Raw genomic sequence first — 20,206 nt, 5'->3', positions numbered from 1 at the left:
ATAAGAAAGTTGCTTTTGACATTTGGACAATGTGATTGATAGTACAGGAATTTTCTGCATCCAGAGGAAGAACAGAGTGCTAAACTTTAAAGTGTCTGTTCACTAAAATTAGAAGTATGAGATTTCTGCCGCCATCCCAGTAGAGTGTGTGTGAATGGAATTTGATTACAGGATTGAAGATTATATTTTAAAATCTTGCACTTTTAACAGATCTCATTTTCTTCAGAACAGCTTTCTGAGGAAAATGCTTGAATGAAAACTGGTGACAGTGAAGTGGATTTTCTAGTAACAAGGAAAACTGTTGAAAGCAAATCATTTTTTTATTTTATTTTCAATGTAATCTTTAAGTTCTGCCATCACAGCGGGGCGGTCAGAAATCTCGGCGATACAGCTGCATGTATTAGTTTGCAATCTGAATGAAGCCATCGCATTTTAAAAGCACCGGGTGAATGAGGCTGGTGGAGGTTAGAAAGAGAGTGGCGTCTACTCAAATGTCCTTGGTAACCTTACACTATTCACCTAAGGTTTAAAGGAGAAAACGAGTTCTATGTGGGGGGGGTAGGATTTAGGAGTCTCGACAGGACCTATGAGGAGAAGTTTGATCTCTCTAATACAATAACTAGTTAATTGTTGGGGTGGGCAAGAGGACTAGTGGATAAAATAACTCAAACTCTGTCAACATGCACCGTGCATCTTGTAAATCACTAAAACATTTCAGTGTGGACTCATAAAGGACAAAAGTGGGCACAAAATTAACAACTAGCTGAAGCAGACAGGACGCATCCAGACCATTCCCACCAGCAAGGAGCAGGTTGAAGGCCTTTGACAGTCAGAGTGGAGCAGAAACCGGAAAACCGACACAGTCCACTGCCCAGCTTTTAACATGAGGTCAGTAGTGACTGAACATCGACCATCACGATACGAGCTTCCCAAATTTTTAACAACAAGCCTCTTTCAAAAATACTTTTTGTGCATTAAAATGCTACGGGGGCTTTTCGTTTGATACACACACAAGAAGAGGGAAGCTTGTGTTAACAGTGTGATGCATTAGGGAATTAATTAGCAGCGACGTGGCAACCAGACACCTCGGAAAGTCAATGACATTTTCTGACTTCAGGTGATGATGGGTGAAATAACTTCAGGCAATGCAAAGCGGTGGCGGTGGTGGTGGGGTCACAAGTGATACTTTTCTCATCTTTAAGTGACTACCAATGAGAGCGAAGGATACTGCTGACTGACACACATGAGTGTAGTATATCATACATACATATACATCATAGAGTTATCTAGGCAACCAAAGCCTGGAATGACTGCTAGCGACTGACCATCAGCTACGATGCTCCCGTGTGGCTGGTGCTTAATAGTTGAAATGGGACCGCTTCAAAACAAGGATTCATAAACTCTGGGATCTGAAATAGAGTCCAGCCTCTAATACACGCCTGCTTCACGTAAAACTTTGCCACCGTCTGCAGTTCAAGTAAACAGGAGCCCGTTTCCTTTTTTGAGGAAATTTTACGTCACTCAGAGTCAGTCCTGTCTGCAGTGCAACAAATGTAGACAGATAAGCAATCAAAATTGCTTATACATTTTCCACAGCATTACACGACTTGTGTGTGTATGTATAAAGCATAATAGAGTTAATAAATCAAGCACAGCAGAGTATTTTTGGCCCTGCCTAAAAACTCAAACTACTCGCTATTTAGTTCAGCTCCAGCTAAGCTGACTAAAAGAGAGCCTTTAGTCCAGAAGACTTCTAAGATAAAGGTGGATGAAGGTGAACTTGCTGTAGGGTTATGAGTTGCCTGCAGCTGCCTTTGTCTCAGGATTGCTCAGAGTCTCTGTCACTGCTGTGAGAGATGTCTGCTCTTACACCACAAACCTTTTCCCTCACAGTTTCTTGTCCTCGTTTACCATCACCTGAATGACAGCGTCTGACTGCCATCAGTTGCAAATATTTAAAAAAATGCACACTTTACACGACTTTTTCATGACTGTAAACATCGACTGAGTCCAGCTGGAGTCCAACCGGGCTCAACCAGTTGGCACATCCAAAATGCACTGATAATTGGCCTCAAAGTTATTATGTGCGTGCCCAGCTTTAAAGAGCAACTCAAAGCTAAAGAGTATGTCAAACAGCTGCAGTTGATGCATGGTGCATTTCACAGATGAGCACTTGTCTTTGTAAGGCTGGAGGAAGAGAACAGCCACAGTAGGTCAGAGTTGGGGAAAGAGGGTATATTTAAGGTTGTGGGTGTGGCTACTAGTGACTGGGGAGGTTAGGTTATAAGGAAGTGGAAGAGTGAAAGATAAGGTATGTGAGAAAAGTGGTTTCATACGTGCTTAATTATCTCCCTAAAAAAAACAGTATGAGGAGGCATCAGTAAGGCCTTGATAGGAGCTGGCATTCCAGGAGCCACAGTGTGAGGAGGCAGGTGACAATGAAGGTTGGAGATGATGGAGAAGAGGTTACCTGCGTGGTTTTCCATTGAGGGGTGGGGAGCTGAGGGAGTGGGGGGCGGAGCACAAGAGGCAGACGGAGCAGAGGGCGAGGCTGTGGCTGGACACGGTGCGGCGGCGACAGGCTCGGCCACAGACTCACTGGGCTCCTCCCCACTCGTGCCAGCATCTAGAGAAACAAACAGTTATTCTCATCAGTTTTTCATGTTTGTGGTCCAAACAGCAACTGGACACATTGCGGTTGCAACATTACCTGTACTGGTGCTGCATTTCCAGCTGCATTATTTCATTCTTTCCTGTTACTGATTTTAGCTTGTAAACGTGCAACACTAAGAAAACTAAACAGCCTTGTTTTACAGTGCATTCAGTTACACAGTTTAACACAGGAAATGCATACTTTTTAACTGAGCTGGGGAAGCTGAACTGACAGAACCAATCAGTTCTAATGGTTCTCAAAGATCCTATGTTCCATAGGTTAAAATGTTTACAATGGCCAACACTATATAAATCCTTAAGCTAATGTAATGTAACCAATAGTATACCTTATAGTAACCTTAGTAGGTTAGTAAGCAACCATTCTAATATTTGCATGTTCTCTTGTGTCTGTGTGGGTTTTCTCCGGGTACTCCGGTTTCCTCCCACAGTCCAAAGACATGCCGTTAGTGGGGTTAGGTTAAGGGTTGTCTGTCTCTCTGTGTTGGCCCTGCGACAGGCTGGCGACCTGTACAGGGTGTACCCTGCCTCTCGTCCAGTGTCAGCTGGGATAGGCTCCATCATTCGCTTGCTAGGCGAAATGTGTAACCCTGTGTGTACACTATGGAGCCACTACTGGATTTAAAAAAAAATGAAAAATAAAAATATATAGAATAAATCTGCAACTACAAACACAAGTGAAGATTTATGCTATTTATGTTAAGTGTTTTAAAGGCCTTATTTTGCTCTAAACAGCACAGTTTCGACTCATACAAGGGATAAGCCATTCACTGAAAGACCCAAGCTAAATCTGTTTTTTTTATTATTATTATTAAAAATAGAACAAGCAGAGTAAATGCTGTGGTAGCCAAGACTCAAACGAAAGTTGGCTCCAGCTGAGATGGGAATCCCCCTCTTGTTATTTGTAATTCCTTGCTTTGGCTGCATTTGTATTTATCCAAACAAATTTGGGTATCAGATTTGGCCACTGCATAAAGTGCTCACCCGCGAGAACCGACTAATCAAAACTGGCAAATGCAAAACTGTCAGGCAAGCAAAGATGTCAAAGAAGGGGAATCACAGAAAGGGACGCCAATGATGATGATGATGAAAACAGTCCACAGGCTTCAGTGACGTCTACCACAGTGGCAATCTATGAAAACCTGCATCTGGATTCTCTGTTTGTGTTTTTCAGCAGTGAAAATCTCAAACTTAATGGCTGCCAAGCGTGTACTCGCCTACCTGGCACCGTAACTTGAATGATTTCCCCGTCTGGAGGCTCTGTTTTAATCCTCCTCAAAGGAATGCAATCTCCTGAAGGACCTGCGGGGATTGAACAGTTCATTCTGCACGAGTTCCCATCAGCACTGTGTTTTATGGTCGTGTTAAAACAGAATTAAGCAGATGATAGAATGTGTTGGAAGGGATCAGACTGCAAAGTACGATATGAAAGAGACTTCAGAGGACAGGTAAAACTTTTGTTCAATACTCAGGGCTCAAATCGTTTGTTACTTCACACAGCAGAATATCAGAGAGCGTTTTTAGTATGCTGAATGTCATTTATTAGCACGTACCTGCTTCACAATCAGCCAAGGGACTCACACAAGCACTTGTTGATCTGTGAGGTAAAATAAAATACAAAAATGGTGATTTGCAAAAAGGGTGAAAAAAAATATATATATATTTTTTGGCATATTTTTAGTCATCTGTCTCCTTCAAACCTCTGTAAAGGGAAATTAAATGACCCCTGAGCCCAACACTGGGCCTCTTTAAACACTTCAGATAAATCAGAACGGTTAGGACCGGGTGATTTTTCTTCTATTTTGCATTATCTGAAAAGTAACCTCAGGGTATGCAGTGTTTCCACAGTTGTTGGCACCACAGTCACAGCTCCAATAGGGGGGGGGGGGGGGGGGGGGGGGGGGGGGGGGGGGGGGGTGTCAGTACAAGTTAATGTTGCTCTTGATTTATGCAGCGCTATCCACCCACTATAATGTTTATCACCTATTGTGCTTTGGCACAGACGGAACCGTGGAGTCGCATATGTGCGAGAGGAGGGGCGAGACACGGGAGTGCATTTCTAATTTCCAGCATAAAGGGACGTAGGGGCGGCGAAGACTCAGGATGTAGAGTGTGCCATTTAGGGTCAGCGGTTCAATCCCCAGCTTCTCCAGTCTGCATGCCGAAGTATCCTTGGGCTAGATACTTGCATCGATGCACCAGCACATTTACCCTCTGATTATTGATTCTGTCATCCTTATTAACCTGCTCTGTCTCTCTCTGGTTTATCGCTAGTGCTGTTTGGCTACTTAAGCTCACCCGCATGGATATAAAGCCAGAGAAGTTGTACAGTTAGGTCCATATGTTACAATGACCATACAGAGATATTCTGCCTCTGTACGGTCTCTTGAAGTGCAGACATTCAGCTTTCATTCAACGTATTGTATTAATAGGGTTCTGGTTTCATTAGTTTCGTTTACTAACGTTAATGTAGGAGTAGATGTCAATGGCCTTTTGTGGGGTTGGTTTATAGTCTTCTTCCTCTTTTTTTTCATTGTCAGGGCTCCCATCTTCCTTATCTGCGTTCAGTCTTCACAAGTATTTATTTTTTTAACGAAAGTTCCTTAAACTGCACTTGTGTTATGGGTCATGGATTTAGAGGCCATAACAGTACTAAACACCAAACGGTACCCAGTGCATCCACTGACAGGTATAAAACACTGCATGAAGGTGTGAGTGAATGGGTGAATGCAGTTTGTGGTCTAAAACTGCCATGAGTGCCAAGTAAGAGGATAAGCATTACATTACTGCAAGTAACATGTAAAAATGTATGAACCAGCGGGAGAGAACTGAATCATATTTGACTCTGCTCACTTGATTCAATTATTGATTGAGCCTAACTTGCTTAATGGACATTCATGGACATATGCCAGAAGTATTCACTCGTCAACATCCCATTCTTAATCCATAGAGTTTAATATGATGTCCGCCCACCCTTTGCAGCTTCAACTCTTCTGGGAAGTCTTTCCACAAGGTTTTGGAGTGTGTTTATGGGAATTTTTGACCATTCTTCCAGAAGCACATTTGTGAGGTCAGACACTGATGTTGGATGAGAAGGCCTGGCTCACAGTCGCTGCATCAACTCATCCCAAAGGTGTTCTGTCAGGTTGAGGTCAGGACTCTGTGCAGACCGGTCATGTTCTTCCACACCAAACTCACTCATCCGTGTCTTTATGGACCTGCTTTGTGCACTGGTGTGCAGTCATGTTGGAACAGGAAGGGGACATCCCCAAACTGTTCCCACAGAGTTGGGAGCATGAAATTGTCTAAAATGTCTTGGTATGCTGAGGCATTAGGAGTTCCCTTCACTGGAACTGAGGGGCCAAGCCCAACTCCTAAGACCCCCCCCCCCCCAAGTCCCCCCTCCACATTACATTTGGCACAATGCAGTCAGACAGGTACCATTCTCCTGGCAACCTCCAAAAGTAGGCTCATAACACACTGATGGAAACACTACAGTGAGGTAACTATTGAAATGTCCGGTATATTAATTAGCTAAGTTAATGTACTGGACAGAAATTGTACTGTCCTCTTTAATCAGCTATCACAAATGATATTTCCTCCATTTAGGCAATTAGAGAATGCAGAGGAAGGAAAAAAAACAGAAACAAAATGAGCCCAAAACAAACGATGTATCAAGGGCTGTTTAGGAAAGCTAGTCCCATCACGGCAATCTTCTTCTTTTGGCCGCTTCCTTTTGGGGGTCATCACAATAAATCAAGTGCTTCAATCTCACCCTATGCCTAGCATCCTCTACTGTGACACCAACTCTCTACATGTGCTTCACTACATCCATGAATCTTCTCTGTGGTCTTCCTCTTTTCCTCCTGCCTGGCAGCTCCATATTCAACATCCTTTGACCAGTATATCCACTGTCCCTCCCCTGCACATGTCCAAACCATCTGAGCCTTGCCTCTCTAACCTGAGCCGTCCCTCTGATGTACTCACTTCTAATCTTATCCCTCCTGGTCACTCCTAACAAAAAGCTTAGCATCTTCAACTCTGCCACCGCCAGCCCCGCCACCTGTCTTTTAAGGAGGCCGAGCCAGAGGCGGCAGAGTTGAAGTACTACTGTAGTATTCAGTCTGTCCAATTTTATGTACTGGACAGACAGGACGCAGTGGTAGCAATAAAAAAGTTAAGAATCCAACAAAACATATGTATTGAGGTCCGTTTAGGAAAGCCAATCCCATCATGGCAATGTAAGAGAAAAATCTCCTATTTAAACCGTTTAATTACTACGAGCAATGCCACCGAATGCAGCAACACAAATTGGCTGCGTGCCATTATCTCAAATTCCAGCACTATAAACAAAGTCTGCAGGGTAATGCCGAGTTTGTGTGTGGGCCACGCTCTGACCTGCTGCTGTGAGGATTGCTGACCAGCTCAGCTGTGGTGGGCGGGATGCTCAGACTGTCAGGGAAGCTGTCTTCAGGCGTGGAGCCCAGGTCATGCTTGCCCTCCTCCCTTGCAATCTTGCCAGCAGCTTTAACAAACAAGACGAAGAAGATAAACAAACACTGCATGCCATTAGTGAAGAACATCTGTGGGGCGTAAACATATAAATAAACTTCTTGGTCGGTTACTGTGATAAATTTTAAGGTTCTTGACAAATATTTTACAGCTAAGGCCACTCACAAAGTGCATATGGAAAGCTACCAAAATAATTACATTATACCAGAATATTCCTTATTTTAATGAACAAAATTTTCTCTGACTTTTATCAAGTGCTGAAAAGTTAAGGGCTGTGTGCCAAGCTATGAGTCAAGCTAACCATGCACTGAAGGGAACCATGATATTTAACAATAAAATATGTTAAATAATTGAGTAACTTTTCATTTTGCCTGTTACACTTACAGGCTGTCGCTACCTTTATGCACTTGTATTTCGACTTTAAAAGTTTCTATGACTGAGATCACCCCCCCCCCTCCAAATATCATAAAATTTTTGAATTGCTAAGTGAAAATCTGCTATCATGGTTATTATCTCACACACTGGGTTGCTATTTTAATGCATTCATCAAGATAAAAGCACATATAGTATCGTTAGCCTAATAGCATAATTGCCTAAGTCATATTTTGGCATATTTTGAGATACCTACCTAATTCTACTCTGCTAACAGTGTAGATTCATTTAGACAAATATCTCAATTTTGGCCAAAATATGACTTAGGCAATTATGCTATTAGGCTAACGGTATGAAAAATGGATGTAGCCACTGTGATGTAGCCCCTTATTTGCTTATTAAGTCTTGTTATGAAGACTCGAGATGAGCTTTTTCACCTTTGCCATCAGCTAATAGCTTGTGATTGTTAGCCAGCGAGCTTATACTGAACAATCCCTCTTCTGGGAACATAGAATGGGCAACATTTACTAAATGGACTTAATGATTTATTCAATATGACCTGAAATGAGTCATAAAGTCATCAGGGCCATTTGCCTTTAGAGTTCTATATGACCAAACATCTCTTTGCAACCACAGATATCACCCCTGGTGGCCATTAAAAATAATGCAGATTTCAGGCACAGACCAAGAAGCTTTCTATGGCTAAAACTGATGGGGCTATTATACCCTATTATATATACTGGTCGCTTCCTGCTCTGCCGGTGACATCGTCACACAGCCACATTTGTTTTTGCTCGCCATTACAGCACAGGTACCCACTGCAGTATTCTCCTAAACAATAGGTGTCACCACTCAGACAATATGCCCCAGCTGTTACAGGAGAAAAAGAAGTCAACTCAACGTCTCATCTTTTCAAACTCCTGCAACATCTCCCTCCGTATAATCTCTGAGTTTCTATATCATTAAAATGGCGGTAAAAACCAACACGATTGTGTCTTCCATGCAGCGTCAGCTGCAGTGGCACAACGCGCCTGGTTACAAAAATCAAGAGGCGCACGACCAGGAGAAACGGTGACTGGTGACAGTGAATGTGACATCAATTTAACAGCAATTTTCTGTACAGTGCTGCGCCGCATGGCGGGTATAATGGGGCTGTAAGGGAGTCAGTAGAGCCTACTCTTATACTAAATTTAAAGGCGAGGTGTAAGAAGTGAAGCACATTTGAAGTATAGAGAATTTTAAGCGTTATTAGTGACATGACCCCAAATCACCTTCTTGGGTGAATGGTACTAAAAAGAAAGAAACAAATAAGTAGAATCAATCACATTCTTACCGGTGAAAATCCGCTCATCAAACATTCTGGAAGACAAAAAGAAATACAGGCTGTGAGTCACTCTGTTCAAAGACTGTTTCAGGTCCCAGGACAAAAATCACAGTGCAAAAAACTTTGGAAGTAGAACACAGTTAACAGTTCGTTTTAGCACATTAGATGCTCTTTAAATGATGAGTCAAACAATAGGATCACTAAGCCATTCCTGAATTCCTCTGGCTAAAATTAACTGTGGATTAACTGTGATATACTCCTGGACTGCTTCCCCCTCCTTCTGGCTCTCTCTCTGCCAGTGAAGCATTCTTCTTCTGTGTGATCATAATCAATCTTAGATCTTATTTGTTTACAAACTTTATTGAAGCTGGGTTGATCGTTTTCATCTATGATTTGTTCACAAGCTGACTGGTAAAAGTCTATAGCCATTAAATAATGCTCATGATACTACAACGCCTACTTTAAATGCAACATTTGAACATCCTCTGCTTGAAACAAGCCATTTTAGCTCCCTTCCCTTCTCTTTAAGGCAGCTTTCTTCTGATTGGCTGCCCCTCACAAACAAAAGATCTGAATAGATGATGGATGGGCCTGCTGTGCTGGAATTAGCATACAGGGAAATCCACTCTCACTGACATCACATGGAGCCAGAAATAAATATATTTTTTTAGAACCTGAGCGTTTGGAGCAGTCTAAAAATGAGGTTTTACCTCACAGGAATTAATTTTACATATGCTGATCTTATCATTTAAAACTCTGGCCATGATTAATATGAACACCAACAATTGTAATAGTATATATGTGACAGAAAATAAGTAAAGCCCCCTTTAAGAAACTCCACTTATTCTTAGGAATGCTAGCTTGTTAGCTTGCCAATGTTGGCAGTTCAGTATTCATGTTCAACTGAGGCTGACGGGAATTTATAGACATTATAAAAGAAGCACTAACGAGACAATGCACGTCTTCACTCCAGTCCATTAGCTGTGAAGGCAGTTTGCTCTGAACAAGGCAGACACTCGACGAGATGAAAAAAAGGCCGATCTACCTGCCTCTCATTCTGTAACTGAACTGCTCATAACATGGAAATAAAATTGGATGGTTATTACACAGCCACTTAAGCTCCCTTTCCTCTGTCTTCAAGCCAACTTTCTTCTGATTGGCTGTTCATCTCAACGAAAACACAAAGCTGCGTGCCTGAGATGACCATAAAGACCATTAAAAAAATGTATTTGTCTACTATTCATATTTGAAAGAGGATAAAGTACTTAATAATGGCCACCTTATTCTCACTAATGTCAGTTTAGTGACTATGATGGGAATTTACAGTTATTATATTTTCGGTATCTTTTCATGAACTGAAGTGTGGGACGAGTGAAAATCGGAGGGTTATTACGTGTGATATCATCTGAGAATAATTAATAGCATGGCTGCAGAACTAAATGAGCACAACATTTCAGCTACAGTTAAGAGAGCAAACTGTTTGTTTAAAAATGATCATAGTCTGACAACAGAGAAAGATGCCAAAAAAAGCACATCGCTGCCTGCATCTGGAACATCTCTCACAGACAATGGGAATGTGATTTGATCTGAATTAATGACATTTTCAATCTTTCCTAATTGTATTAAGGCTAATGAGCTGCCTGCAGGATTCGTTAAAAGATGTGTTATCTCAAACAAGGCATGGTGGCTCATTTAAATTAGCTCAAACAAATGGATGGAAGAGCAGCCATTAGCGCAATGCGCTGGCAAGGGAAAGTCATTTGGGACATGAATGGAAATGGTTTACCACTCAGCGGGACATAGTGTGCTGAAGGAAACAGACATTTAACAAACAGATGGTATGGGCTGGCGTGGCTGGTAGCTGCTTATTAAAAAAAAAAAAAAAAAAATCTTTCCTAAATTAAAGTTTATGAAGTGACGCCATTCTGCGGTTTGGTGATAATTAAATATCAAGTGGGTAAATCTGGATGGATCACTGGTCAGTGAGTAAAATAGGCTTTTGTGAAAATTTGCATACATGTGCTTTCTTGTTTTAGTTATAACAGTCTGACAACAAGAAGATAAAAAAAATTAACAGCACCTTCCCCCAGTTTCTGTCTTAAAGCTTTTGTTACCGTTTGACTATAAAGCGGATTCCATGGCGCTCATCCAGGATGCGTTTGAGCTTGGGAACTCCATATGTGCACGGCCTCTTGAAGGGAATCTGGTCAGGGATGCCGATGATCTCCACGGCCCCTGGATCGCAGGCTATTTTGCGGTAGGGGACAGGCACCATGTGATCTAGACCCAACGCCTCAGCTGGAGGTAGAAAACAGAGAAAATCCTTTAGATATTTATTTTAATTCTACATAATGTCGAGTTAATTCACAAGAACTAGCAGCCACCAGTAAGGTTGTGCTGATGAATCTCAGGGATGGACGATGATCACAGTGATCGCCAATAGCTTGTCAATCAAGTTGATTTTTTTATAGCTTATTTTCCCATTAATGCATTAAACCAATACTACCATTTAGGGCTGTGCAATTAATAAAAATTTGATTTCAATTTCGATTTTTATCACAAAAACAATGTAATCGGCAACAGCGGGCTCTACAACATAAGTGGCCACTGATGTTGCTGGCAGTTATACTTGTGCAGGTGCATTATGAGTTAAATGCCATGCAGAAAATCTACACCGTAACCTGACCTGCACCTCCTGAGAAATATCACATACATATTTGCATGATTAGCAAGAGATAAGATAAGATAGTGTTTATTTGTCACATGCGCAGTTATACACAGTACAATACACAGTGAAATGTATTTTGTACCTGCAACCATATATACACACACATATAAATAAGAAGAATAAAAATGAAAATAAGTAATTCACACTATACACTATATACTATACACACATTTCAATGGAATTATAGAATATTATAATATTTACATTGTGCAATAATGGTCCAGTTAGGGCTCAGAGTTGAGCAGACGGATGGCTTGTGGGTAAAAACTCTTCTTCAACCTTTCAGTCTTAGTCCTCAGGCAGCAGTAATGCCGGCCTGATGGGAGCAGGGAGAAGAGAGAGTGTCTGGGGTGGCTGGGCTGTTTTAGGATCTTCATGGCCCTCAGCCTGCACTGCTTGGTGTAAATGTCCTGCAGGTTGGGGAGGGTGGTTCTGATGGTCCGTTCAGCTGAACGAACCACCCTTTTTAGAGCCATGAAGTCCTGCTTGGTGCAGTTTCCCATCCAGGTGGTGATGCTCCCACGCATGATGCTCTCGATGGTGCAGGTGTAAAAGTTCCTGAGCACCTTGAGTGGGAGCTTGACGTCTCTCAGCCGCCTGAGGAGGTAGAGACGCTGTCTGGCCTTCTTTACAGTGATGTTAATGTGATGAGTCCAGGACAGGTCCTGTGAGATGGTCACTCCCAGGTATTTGAAAGTGTCCACTCTTTCCACCTCAGCACCACTTATGACAAGTGGATGGTAGTCCCTCTGCTGCTTCCTGCTGAAGTCCACGATCAGTTCCTTCATTTTGCTGACATTGAGCAGGAGATGGTTCTCCTGGCACCAGTTCTCCAGGCGGGAGACCTCTCTCCTGTAGGCTGTCTCCTCATTGTGGGAGATTAGTCCCACAACAGCAGTGTCGTCAGCAAACTTGATGATGACGTTGGACTCTGACGTGGCCACGCAGTCATGGGTGTACAGTGAGTACAGCAGAGGGCTGAGCACACAGCCCTGGGGGGATCCAGTGTTAAGGGTGAGGGAGGATGAGGTGAGGTGACCCACTCGTACCACCTGTGGTCTGCTGGTTATGTGTTAATTAATTACCTTGTGGTCATGTCCTGGTGTTTTGTTTTATATGCAGTGCCTGCCACAATAGAAACAAATAAAATGGCAGACATTTTTTTCTCCTCCATGGTCTCCACTCTTTGTTGTTTTTTTCCCAAAGGCAAACATATTGATGATTATCTCCAAAATTATTAGCTCCACTATCAACCCCTCCAACCTACAAATGGGGACTTTTTTCATCCTTTAAAAGTATAAAATTTTAATTTTGCATAAATGGACACAAATCAGTACGTATGAGAGCGGGTTGATGAAAAATTGTGTTCAGTCACATGAAAATAAGGACAGGAAATTCGTATCCAGAAACACGATTCACTAGAATGGAGGTCATGACTAATTCTTGAACTGCCGTGATGAACCACGCCCGTACACGAGTTCATCCTCGTATCTCTGCTCTCACTCAAAGAAATGTGTGTGTGCATGTAGAGCGGCTATGCTGATCCATCATCATCTCAGATTATGCAGATAAAGGTTCTAAAGTTGATTCCAAAACATCTGCACTTGGTAGCTTTTCACTAGTAAAACAGCACTGGCATCCTGCAGCTGGTTTGCAGCAAATCATCGCAAATATCTGAAGTAGTGAGCGTATCATCAGCTGTATATTTCTTCATGTTGAGCTGTTTTCTTTGACATCTTCAGAGTAACTGTGGCTGCAAACACTTGTCTTATGTATCACTGAAATAAAGATGATCAAACCAAAGCAGCGACCCCAATCTATCAGCGCCCGTAGATGCGCGTAAAATCATTGCTGTGCATGCACAATTGCTTAATGAGGCAGCGACACCTTTCTAATCCACACCCACCCCAAGAAAATCAAAGAGGACCTCCTCACCATATCTGCTGTTGAACAAGATCTGAACACACTCTCTCAGTGTGTTGATATCTTCGGTTTCCCGAATGAATGCGTCCCATTTTTCTGTAGAGACGAAGAGGAAAAATATGTGGTTCTTAAATCAGTGTTTACTGGAGCTTTAGCCTCTCAAAGTGTTTTATTTGTTTGTAGTGCTGAAGATCTGAAATTAATCTTTTCCATTTACTCAGCAACAACCTGGTAAATCAGCGCAATCTTCTTAAAGGATTATTCCCAATAGCTTAGCCCTTAATGTTTAAGTTTTAGTGCAGGTCAGCCTCAGTTCAGTAAACAGTGCTTGACTACTGTACATACCAGCTTTCAAATCCAGGTGAGAACAATAATAAAAATATGCAAAGTCCTCCTCCAGGGTAGCAAATTTAATATAAATACAAACCTGTCAGAGCATATACCCTGACTGTAACAGGTGCTCTTTTTTTTTATTATTATAAATGGTGACAAAGATATTGGTCAAAGCTTTAAGGAAGAAAAGGACACGTCAGCGATCGCCATGTGACAAAAGATTTTAAAACTAACAACCAGTGAATCACACTATTTGTGACTATTTGTCACAAAATACTGTCAGTGAAGAAATCCTAAACACATCAATTATCACCACCATTTAAAATAAAACCAAACACCTTGGTAATGTATATATAAACGTACCTGATTTTTCATGCACGATGGAGAAGAGTAGCCTCTTAGAGATGTGGATGCCAGGGGGGCTCTGACCCTGCTCACCGGGTAGCCTTGTTGTCTCATCTAAAAATGCAAAACTAACTATATTCATGTTCAATTCATTTCAGGTAGAAATGTTAACTTGTCAACCATGCATTCACTACAAAGGTGCACATTTACCAGGTTTAAAAAAGGAAAAGTTTTTTAAGGGTTTTTTTTTTTTTTTTAGTGTTTGTCTACATTTAAGAGACAAACACTGAGATTTTAAACATAAGTCGACATATCTACTACCGGGGGGCTGTGAGTGAAATGACTCCTCTAAAATACGAGTATAATAAAATGAAAAACTGAATGCCAATGGACTTTAACGCAGACTGCAAATGTAACACTTTTCTGTTCAGACCCGAGGCAATGGAGCAAGCACTGAGCTTTCACTGTTTATCAGTAACATTATGATCATCATGTGTCAAATAAGTTAATTTGAACCTATATTCATAAAAGTAACATCTTCACTTTTAGGCAATAATAGCTATTTTTCTTCTTGAGGTCAGCTTGTGTTTTTTTTTTTTTTACAGTAACTATGGATGTTCAGTTAGAAGGGAAGGAAAAAATAAATTATACGGGTAAGAAAATATACAGAAAACAGTTAAAATCGAGCCCAATCTAATGGATGGGGTTAACATTGCCCATACAGATATTTCATGTGTATTAAAGAGCTCTTTGAAGCTCTTAATCATATGCTTTAATAATCAAATTGTATTTTAAATGCTTCTTAAACGCATGACACCATGCAAAACATTTCACACACGCGCATACGCCAATCAGCTTGTTGAGTGTGCCTCATCAGGAAACAAGTGAACTGGGCGTGCACCATAATGGAGTTGATTTTTTTTACGATCCAATCATGAACAGTGATGGTTCTAGAGAACTGTTACACTCCAAGTTAGTAGTGATAGCACCCGCAGGGGGTTAATGTCTGCACGTCTGTGCATAATGTGCAGATGTGTTACTTCAGCAGAGCTGTTAACTCAGTTTCCTCTGACACGGCCTATATGGTGTTCATTTTCCAGATCCAAGTCCTGCAGAACCGTGCTGGTTTGTGCGGCTGTCTGCATTTGTGTTGCTTTTAACCTTATTTAATTACTGCTTCCTGTAGCATGTCAGTAGGGTTGGTTAACTGGCGCTGTACAGTAATAAATTATGAATAATCAGTTTAACAGATGTCTTTGATGGTGCGCGTGCAATGCGCATCAGCAGCATTTCAGAAGCAAGAAGAGTGTTTATTCTGCGCGGCGTCTTTTACTTGTAAACCAACCAGATTCTCTACGTCATTCCTGTGTCTGACTTCCTTCCCTCCTCCTCTGATCTGCACTGCTTGAGGCGGCTTCCATACCATAACACAGACTGTTGGCTATAAATTGCTAATGCTACCCAGTCATATGTAAAGTGCTAATGCCAATATTTGAGTAATTTCAAACCGAATTCTGTTATTACTGAGGCCCACCTGCAGTACCTTCACAGCTCACCAGGGGGCCCACACTTTGGGAATCACTGCCTTACTAAAATCCACCCTTCACACATGCTATATTGTCAGCTTACCACTGTTAGCACTGTCTTTGCTCTTGTCAGACCCGGGTGTCCAGTTGGCCAGCCTGTCCTTGCCAAGATTGAGGAGGGACATGGGTTTGAAATCCAGTTTGCCATCTGGGTGGGGTTTGGAGGACATGGGCATGCCGTACAAGAAGTTTGACAGAACAGAGTTGCTGGAAGTGGCGGGACTTGATGACGTGCCTACTTGCGTGGTGGTCTTCGCCGGGCCGTGGCTGCTTTGTGTCATGACCGTAGTGGAAGCGTTGTGATTGACATCAGTGCTAGACTTGGCTTCTCGAGACATATCTTCTGGTTGCCTGTTCACAAATACAACAGAATCAAAAAGAAAATCATTTGTAGGGCTACATACAGAAGATTCTTATGTTAAGATTTGCTGCAAGTACCCAGCTGATTAGGACATATCCTTGATACCAGGAAGAATTAAATAATAAGCTTTTAATAACATAATTTAGGCTCTTTACTTTCTGCATGTAGTCCTTTGCTTTCCAAACACACCAAAAAAACTCCAATAAAAAGCTGCACAGTATGTTCATATTCAGCTTCATTATACAGTGGCAGAAAGAGGAAATCCCCAATTTGTTTTGGGCAAACACATGTGACAGTCGCTTTTATTATACACAGAGTCTGAAACATCTGCCATGTTTTAAATGTTAATATGTTCTAATAAAAAAAATTTTTTTCTTTTAGCCGGTGATCCAATAAAGATTTACTGACTAAAGAAAAAAAAGAAAGAAAGAATGCAGTGCTGTCTTGTGACAAAGCTGGTGATCCTGTCCTGCTCCAGCACCAGCACTTCTCCTCCTACAAACGTAACTGTCATCACCACAAATTAAACAATTTCTGCCATTTTGACTTTCCAAGATTTTAAAATCCTTTCTCATAGTGTAATAAATGCTGTGCAGAGTTTTGGTGGTAAGCCTTTAAATTAATGGATCTATTACTCAAAGTGGATTTCTTGGATTATACAGCGTTTGATTAATAACTGAGCCACTTGCATTATTGTAATGCAGCGCTGTTTTCAGTCTGAACTCTTGCCAAGTACTTTAGCTGTTATTCAGAGTTCATGCTACCCTGTTACAGAGTGCTACAGACAAACTGTTGTCATGGGGACAGGTATCCAGCTCAGCAGAGATTATTGGAGAGCTGGCTACACAGTTCAACACACCCACTAACAGGGCAGGGGCACAAATCATTGCTTTAACGCCACATAAATATGTTCTAAGCACCGGATTCAGGCAAAAACAGCATCAGATTAGAGTTACAGGGGCTGTGTTCAAATGGTCCACTTGTTCACTTACCCACTATACAGCGTTTGCAATATAGGCTGTTCACTAGAGAGCAAGTGCTGACAACTTTTGAATATTCAGAGTCATTCTATGGGGAAAAAAAAAACTATTTAATGCAACTATTTTCTGCTTGAAATCTATGTTCCCTCATTTTTACCGGTGCCTGGACGTAACACACTTACTACTGCCAGAGGTGGTTCTAAAGCACCTAAAAGCACCTATAAACAGCAAAAACAGAAGAACGCACTACTACCTGCCAGGCATCAGACCAGTAAAATGTGAAACGCTGTGAGAAAAAAAAAAAAATGCTACGATGCAAAGAAAAGAAACACGCAAAACTAAAGATGACCACAGCAGCCAGAATCCTGTGGAACTCCTTTAAATAAACAAATTGAGAGCAATTCTGGGTTGGAAGCAATCTTTAAAGAATGGCCACCACAAATTCAAAACTCTCTCTACTCAAAAGACGCATCATTAGCACATTACGCACACTGCTAAGAATTTTGCGCCTGCTATTGTTAATTATTTATGTCTAAAAAAAAAAAAGAAGAAGAAGGCAGAACATCTGAACCACATCTAAGGCTAAGGACACAACAGGGTAGCTGTTTTTAGATAAGCACATATTCTAACTGACACGCATCGCTCCAAAACACAGAAACAGAAATGTGTGACATGAATCTGTGCACGTTTCATTTTATTTAGAACACACTTCAGCTGGTATTTATCCACCTACGCAGACATGGCAACAATTACAGCCCTAATTTTGCTATTATGTGTACATCTAATATCGCTCACACAAAGCAGTCAAATCCATTAAAATAACCTTTTTTTTTTTTTTTTTATTTAAGCAGCTGACCCACTAGATTATAAGTAAGCTGGCTCTGTAGAGCCACTGTGACCTTGAGGATCACTCAGAGCTGATGCTGCTATGCAGAGCCAGAACAAGGAGAACCAACTGCAAGCTGCAGTCCAAGACGGTGGAGTTGGAGACTTACTGCTGAGGCAGCTGATTATAGCTCCATATATATGGTTTTATTTATAAATGTAAGCATGCGTGCACCTCCCTTTACCAAGTGTGCACACAAATACAATCTAATTATGTGGAAACACTGAATGTCTCTGTTAAAGCTCTCTATCCATAGCTAATGCACCACAGTCTGTCTACTTCCAATAAAAACTACAGACACTATTATTTTATATGATTCCAACCACACGCAAGTTTTCATCTTCATGTTGGAGATATAAGACATGAAACGGCTGCTTTTAGAATATGATACAATCAACAATTCTCTTTACAGACTCACCTTTTTACTGTGAAGTGGATGCGGTGGCTCTGCTCCAGGATCTTCATCAGTGTCTTGGTGTCATACTCAGAGGGCTTCTTCAGGGTGACTCCCTCAGGCAAACCATGAGCCACGACACAGCCAGGGTCCTTCTGGATCCACTCATAAGGCACGGGGACCAGGCTGCTCTTTCCGACAGCTTCACCTGCGTACCGCATGATGCATTGAGTGCTTTGCTACCCATCTTATAAGAAACTATATAAAAGTGGCTGCCCGTGCTTCAAAAAGAGATTACTTCAACACTGCTCTATAAAAATCTGATTTAAAAAATGGCTTCAATGAGTACTTACTGTAAAGTACAGTGAAGACTTCTTCCACCATCTTCCTCAGAACAAAGATGTTGGACTGGGCATCTGATGGAGCTCTCGGTTTTCCGTGCTCAGCATCCTTACTCGCTTTGCTGAGATCGCCCTCCTGGTCTTTGGTATGGGAATTTGCTGCAGTCAGATTTTGCAGGCATGGCACCCCTGACGCCGAATAAAAGAAAAAGTCCCATTCCACTTTCAATATGAACCTTTCAAATGCTTACAGGTCCAAATGAGCTACAGTGTGATTTAGAATAAAGTAAACTTTATCTTCTTCACCCCCCCCCCCCACCCCCACCCCCCACGCCAACAAAGTCAGTCATTTGTCTTTGAAGGTTAAAAACAAAACAAAACACAAATGACTGAGAGGCTGGTTCCTAAAACTAATGACTATGTCACCTTTTGAAAAATAGTGTCATAGAAAACGAATGGCTTGTTTTTCCAACAATGTGTGCAGATAAATGAAAATAATCTCCAATAAAGCAGGGAACATTAAGCTGTTCGGTTTGAGTCTCAAATAAATCAAAGCAAAGTTGAGCCAATGTTCTCAATAACAGATGCCTTATGAAAATTAAACTTGATAAACTGGTGTTACAGGCACAGACAGTATAAAAGATGGACCGACCGAGCGTGACATCGCCCAGCGGTTTGGGTTGTGAAGCCTCTAGCATTTTTCGCCGTCACCATCTTGGTGTTTTGACGCTGGATGTGTCAAGCGAGAGACAGATCTGACTGCGAAACCCTTCAATTCAATTTTATTGATATTGCAGCAATATACAACAACAGTTGCCTCGAGGCACTTTATATTGTAAAGTAAAGACCTTACAATATTAAAAAGAAACCCCAACAACCACACAACCCCCTATGAGCAAGGACATGGCAACCGTGGGAAGGGAAAACTGCCTTTTAACAGGAAGAAACCTCCAGCAGAACCAGGCTCAGGGAGGGGCAGCCACAATCAGACAGGGATGAGGGGGAAAAAGAAGAGAGCAGAGAGACACTCCAGACAAAAGGTAAACTATGTGTTCACCTGGGTAACGACTTGTCAATCACAAGTCGAAAAGCACTTTGGTGCTGGCTTCACTTTTCAGACCTGGAAGCTGCATCCATCTTTTAAACTGTCTATGGCAGGGGTCGGCAACCCGTGGCTCCGGAGCCGCATGCAGCTCTTTCAGGCTTAAGCTGCGGCTCTGTGTGGCTTGCGGAAATAATTTGTAAGCATCCAGTTGAAGTACATTTTATTTTTGTCAGTTTGGTTTTTGTTGTAGTTCTAAATCGGAACATTATTGTGATCTTCAAATATTAAAATAAAATCATTTTATTTATTTATTTTCGTTTCGTCACTCGCGGGAGCCGCTACCGGCTTCCGCTAGTATTTGCGACTCTCAGTGTTTTTTTCGTGGAAACTGGGTTCAAATGGCTCT

The 20,206-nt window shown here is 41.7% G+C and overlaps 1 protein-coding gene across 2 annotated transcripts in view; it reads right to left on the bottom strand.

Moving 5' to 3' along the window:
* gtf2ird1 (GTF2I repeat domain containing 1) overlaps positions 1–20,206 on the bottom strand; it is a 41,884-nt gene that overhangs the window by 11,937 nt on the left and 9,741 nt on the right. For both annotated transcript variants that reach the window (XM_030745970.1, XM_030745971.1), the window contains exons 4-14: positions 18,768–18,944; positions 18,439–18,622; positions 15,837–16,144; positions 14,226–14,321; positions 13,542–13,625; positions 10,993–11,176; positions 8,888–8,913; positions 7,069–7,195; positions 4,224–4,267; positions 3,892–3,972; positions 2,471–2,626 (exon numbers count right to left, since the gene is read on the bottom strand). In XM_030745970.1, coding sequence (XP_030601830.1) covers positions 2,471–2,626; positions 3,892–3,972; positions 4,224–4,267; positions 7,069–7,195; positions 8,888–8,913; positions 10,993–11,176; positions 13,542–13,625; positions 14,226–14,321; positions 15,837–16,144; positions 18,439–18,622; positions 18,768–18,944 — 1,467 coding nt within the window. The remainder of the gene's footprint in view (positions 1–2,470; positions 2,627–3,891; positions 3,973–4,223; positions 4,268–7,068; positions 7,196–8,887; positions 8,914–10,992; positions 11,177–13,541; positions 13,626–14,225; positions 14,322–15,836; positions 16,145–18,438; positions 18,623–18,767; positions 18,945–20,206) is intronic.

Source organism: Archocentrus centrarchus, chromosome 14 (genome assembly GCF_007364275.1).
Source record: "Archocentrus centrarchus isolate MPI-CPG fArcCen1 chromosome 14, fArcCen1, whole genome shotgun sequence".
Taxonomy (NCBI): domain Eukaryota; kingdom Metazoa; phylum Chordata; class Actinopteri; order Cichliformes; family Cichlidae; genus Archocentrus; species Archocentrus centrarchus.
Note: the sequence above shows the minus strand (reverse complement) of the source record. Positions and strands in the feature narration are given on the sequence as shown.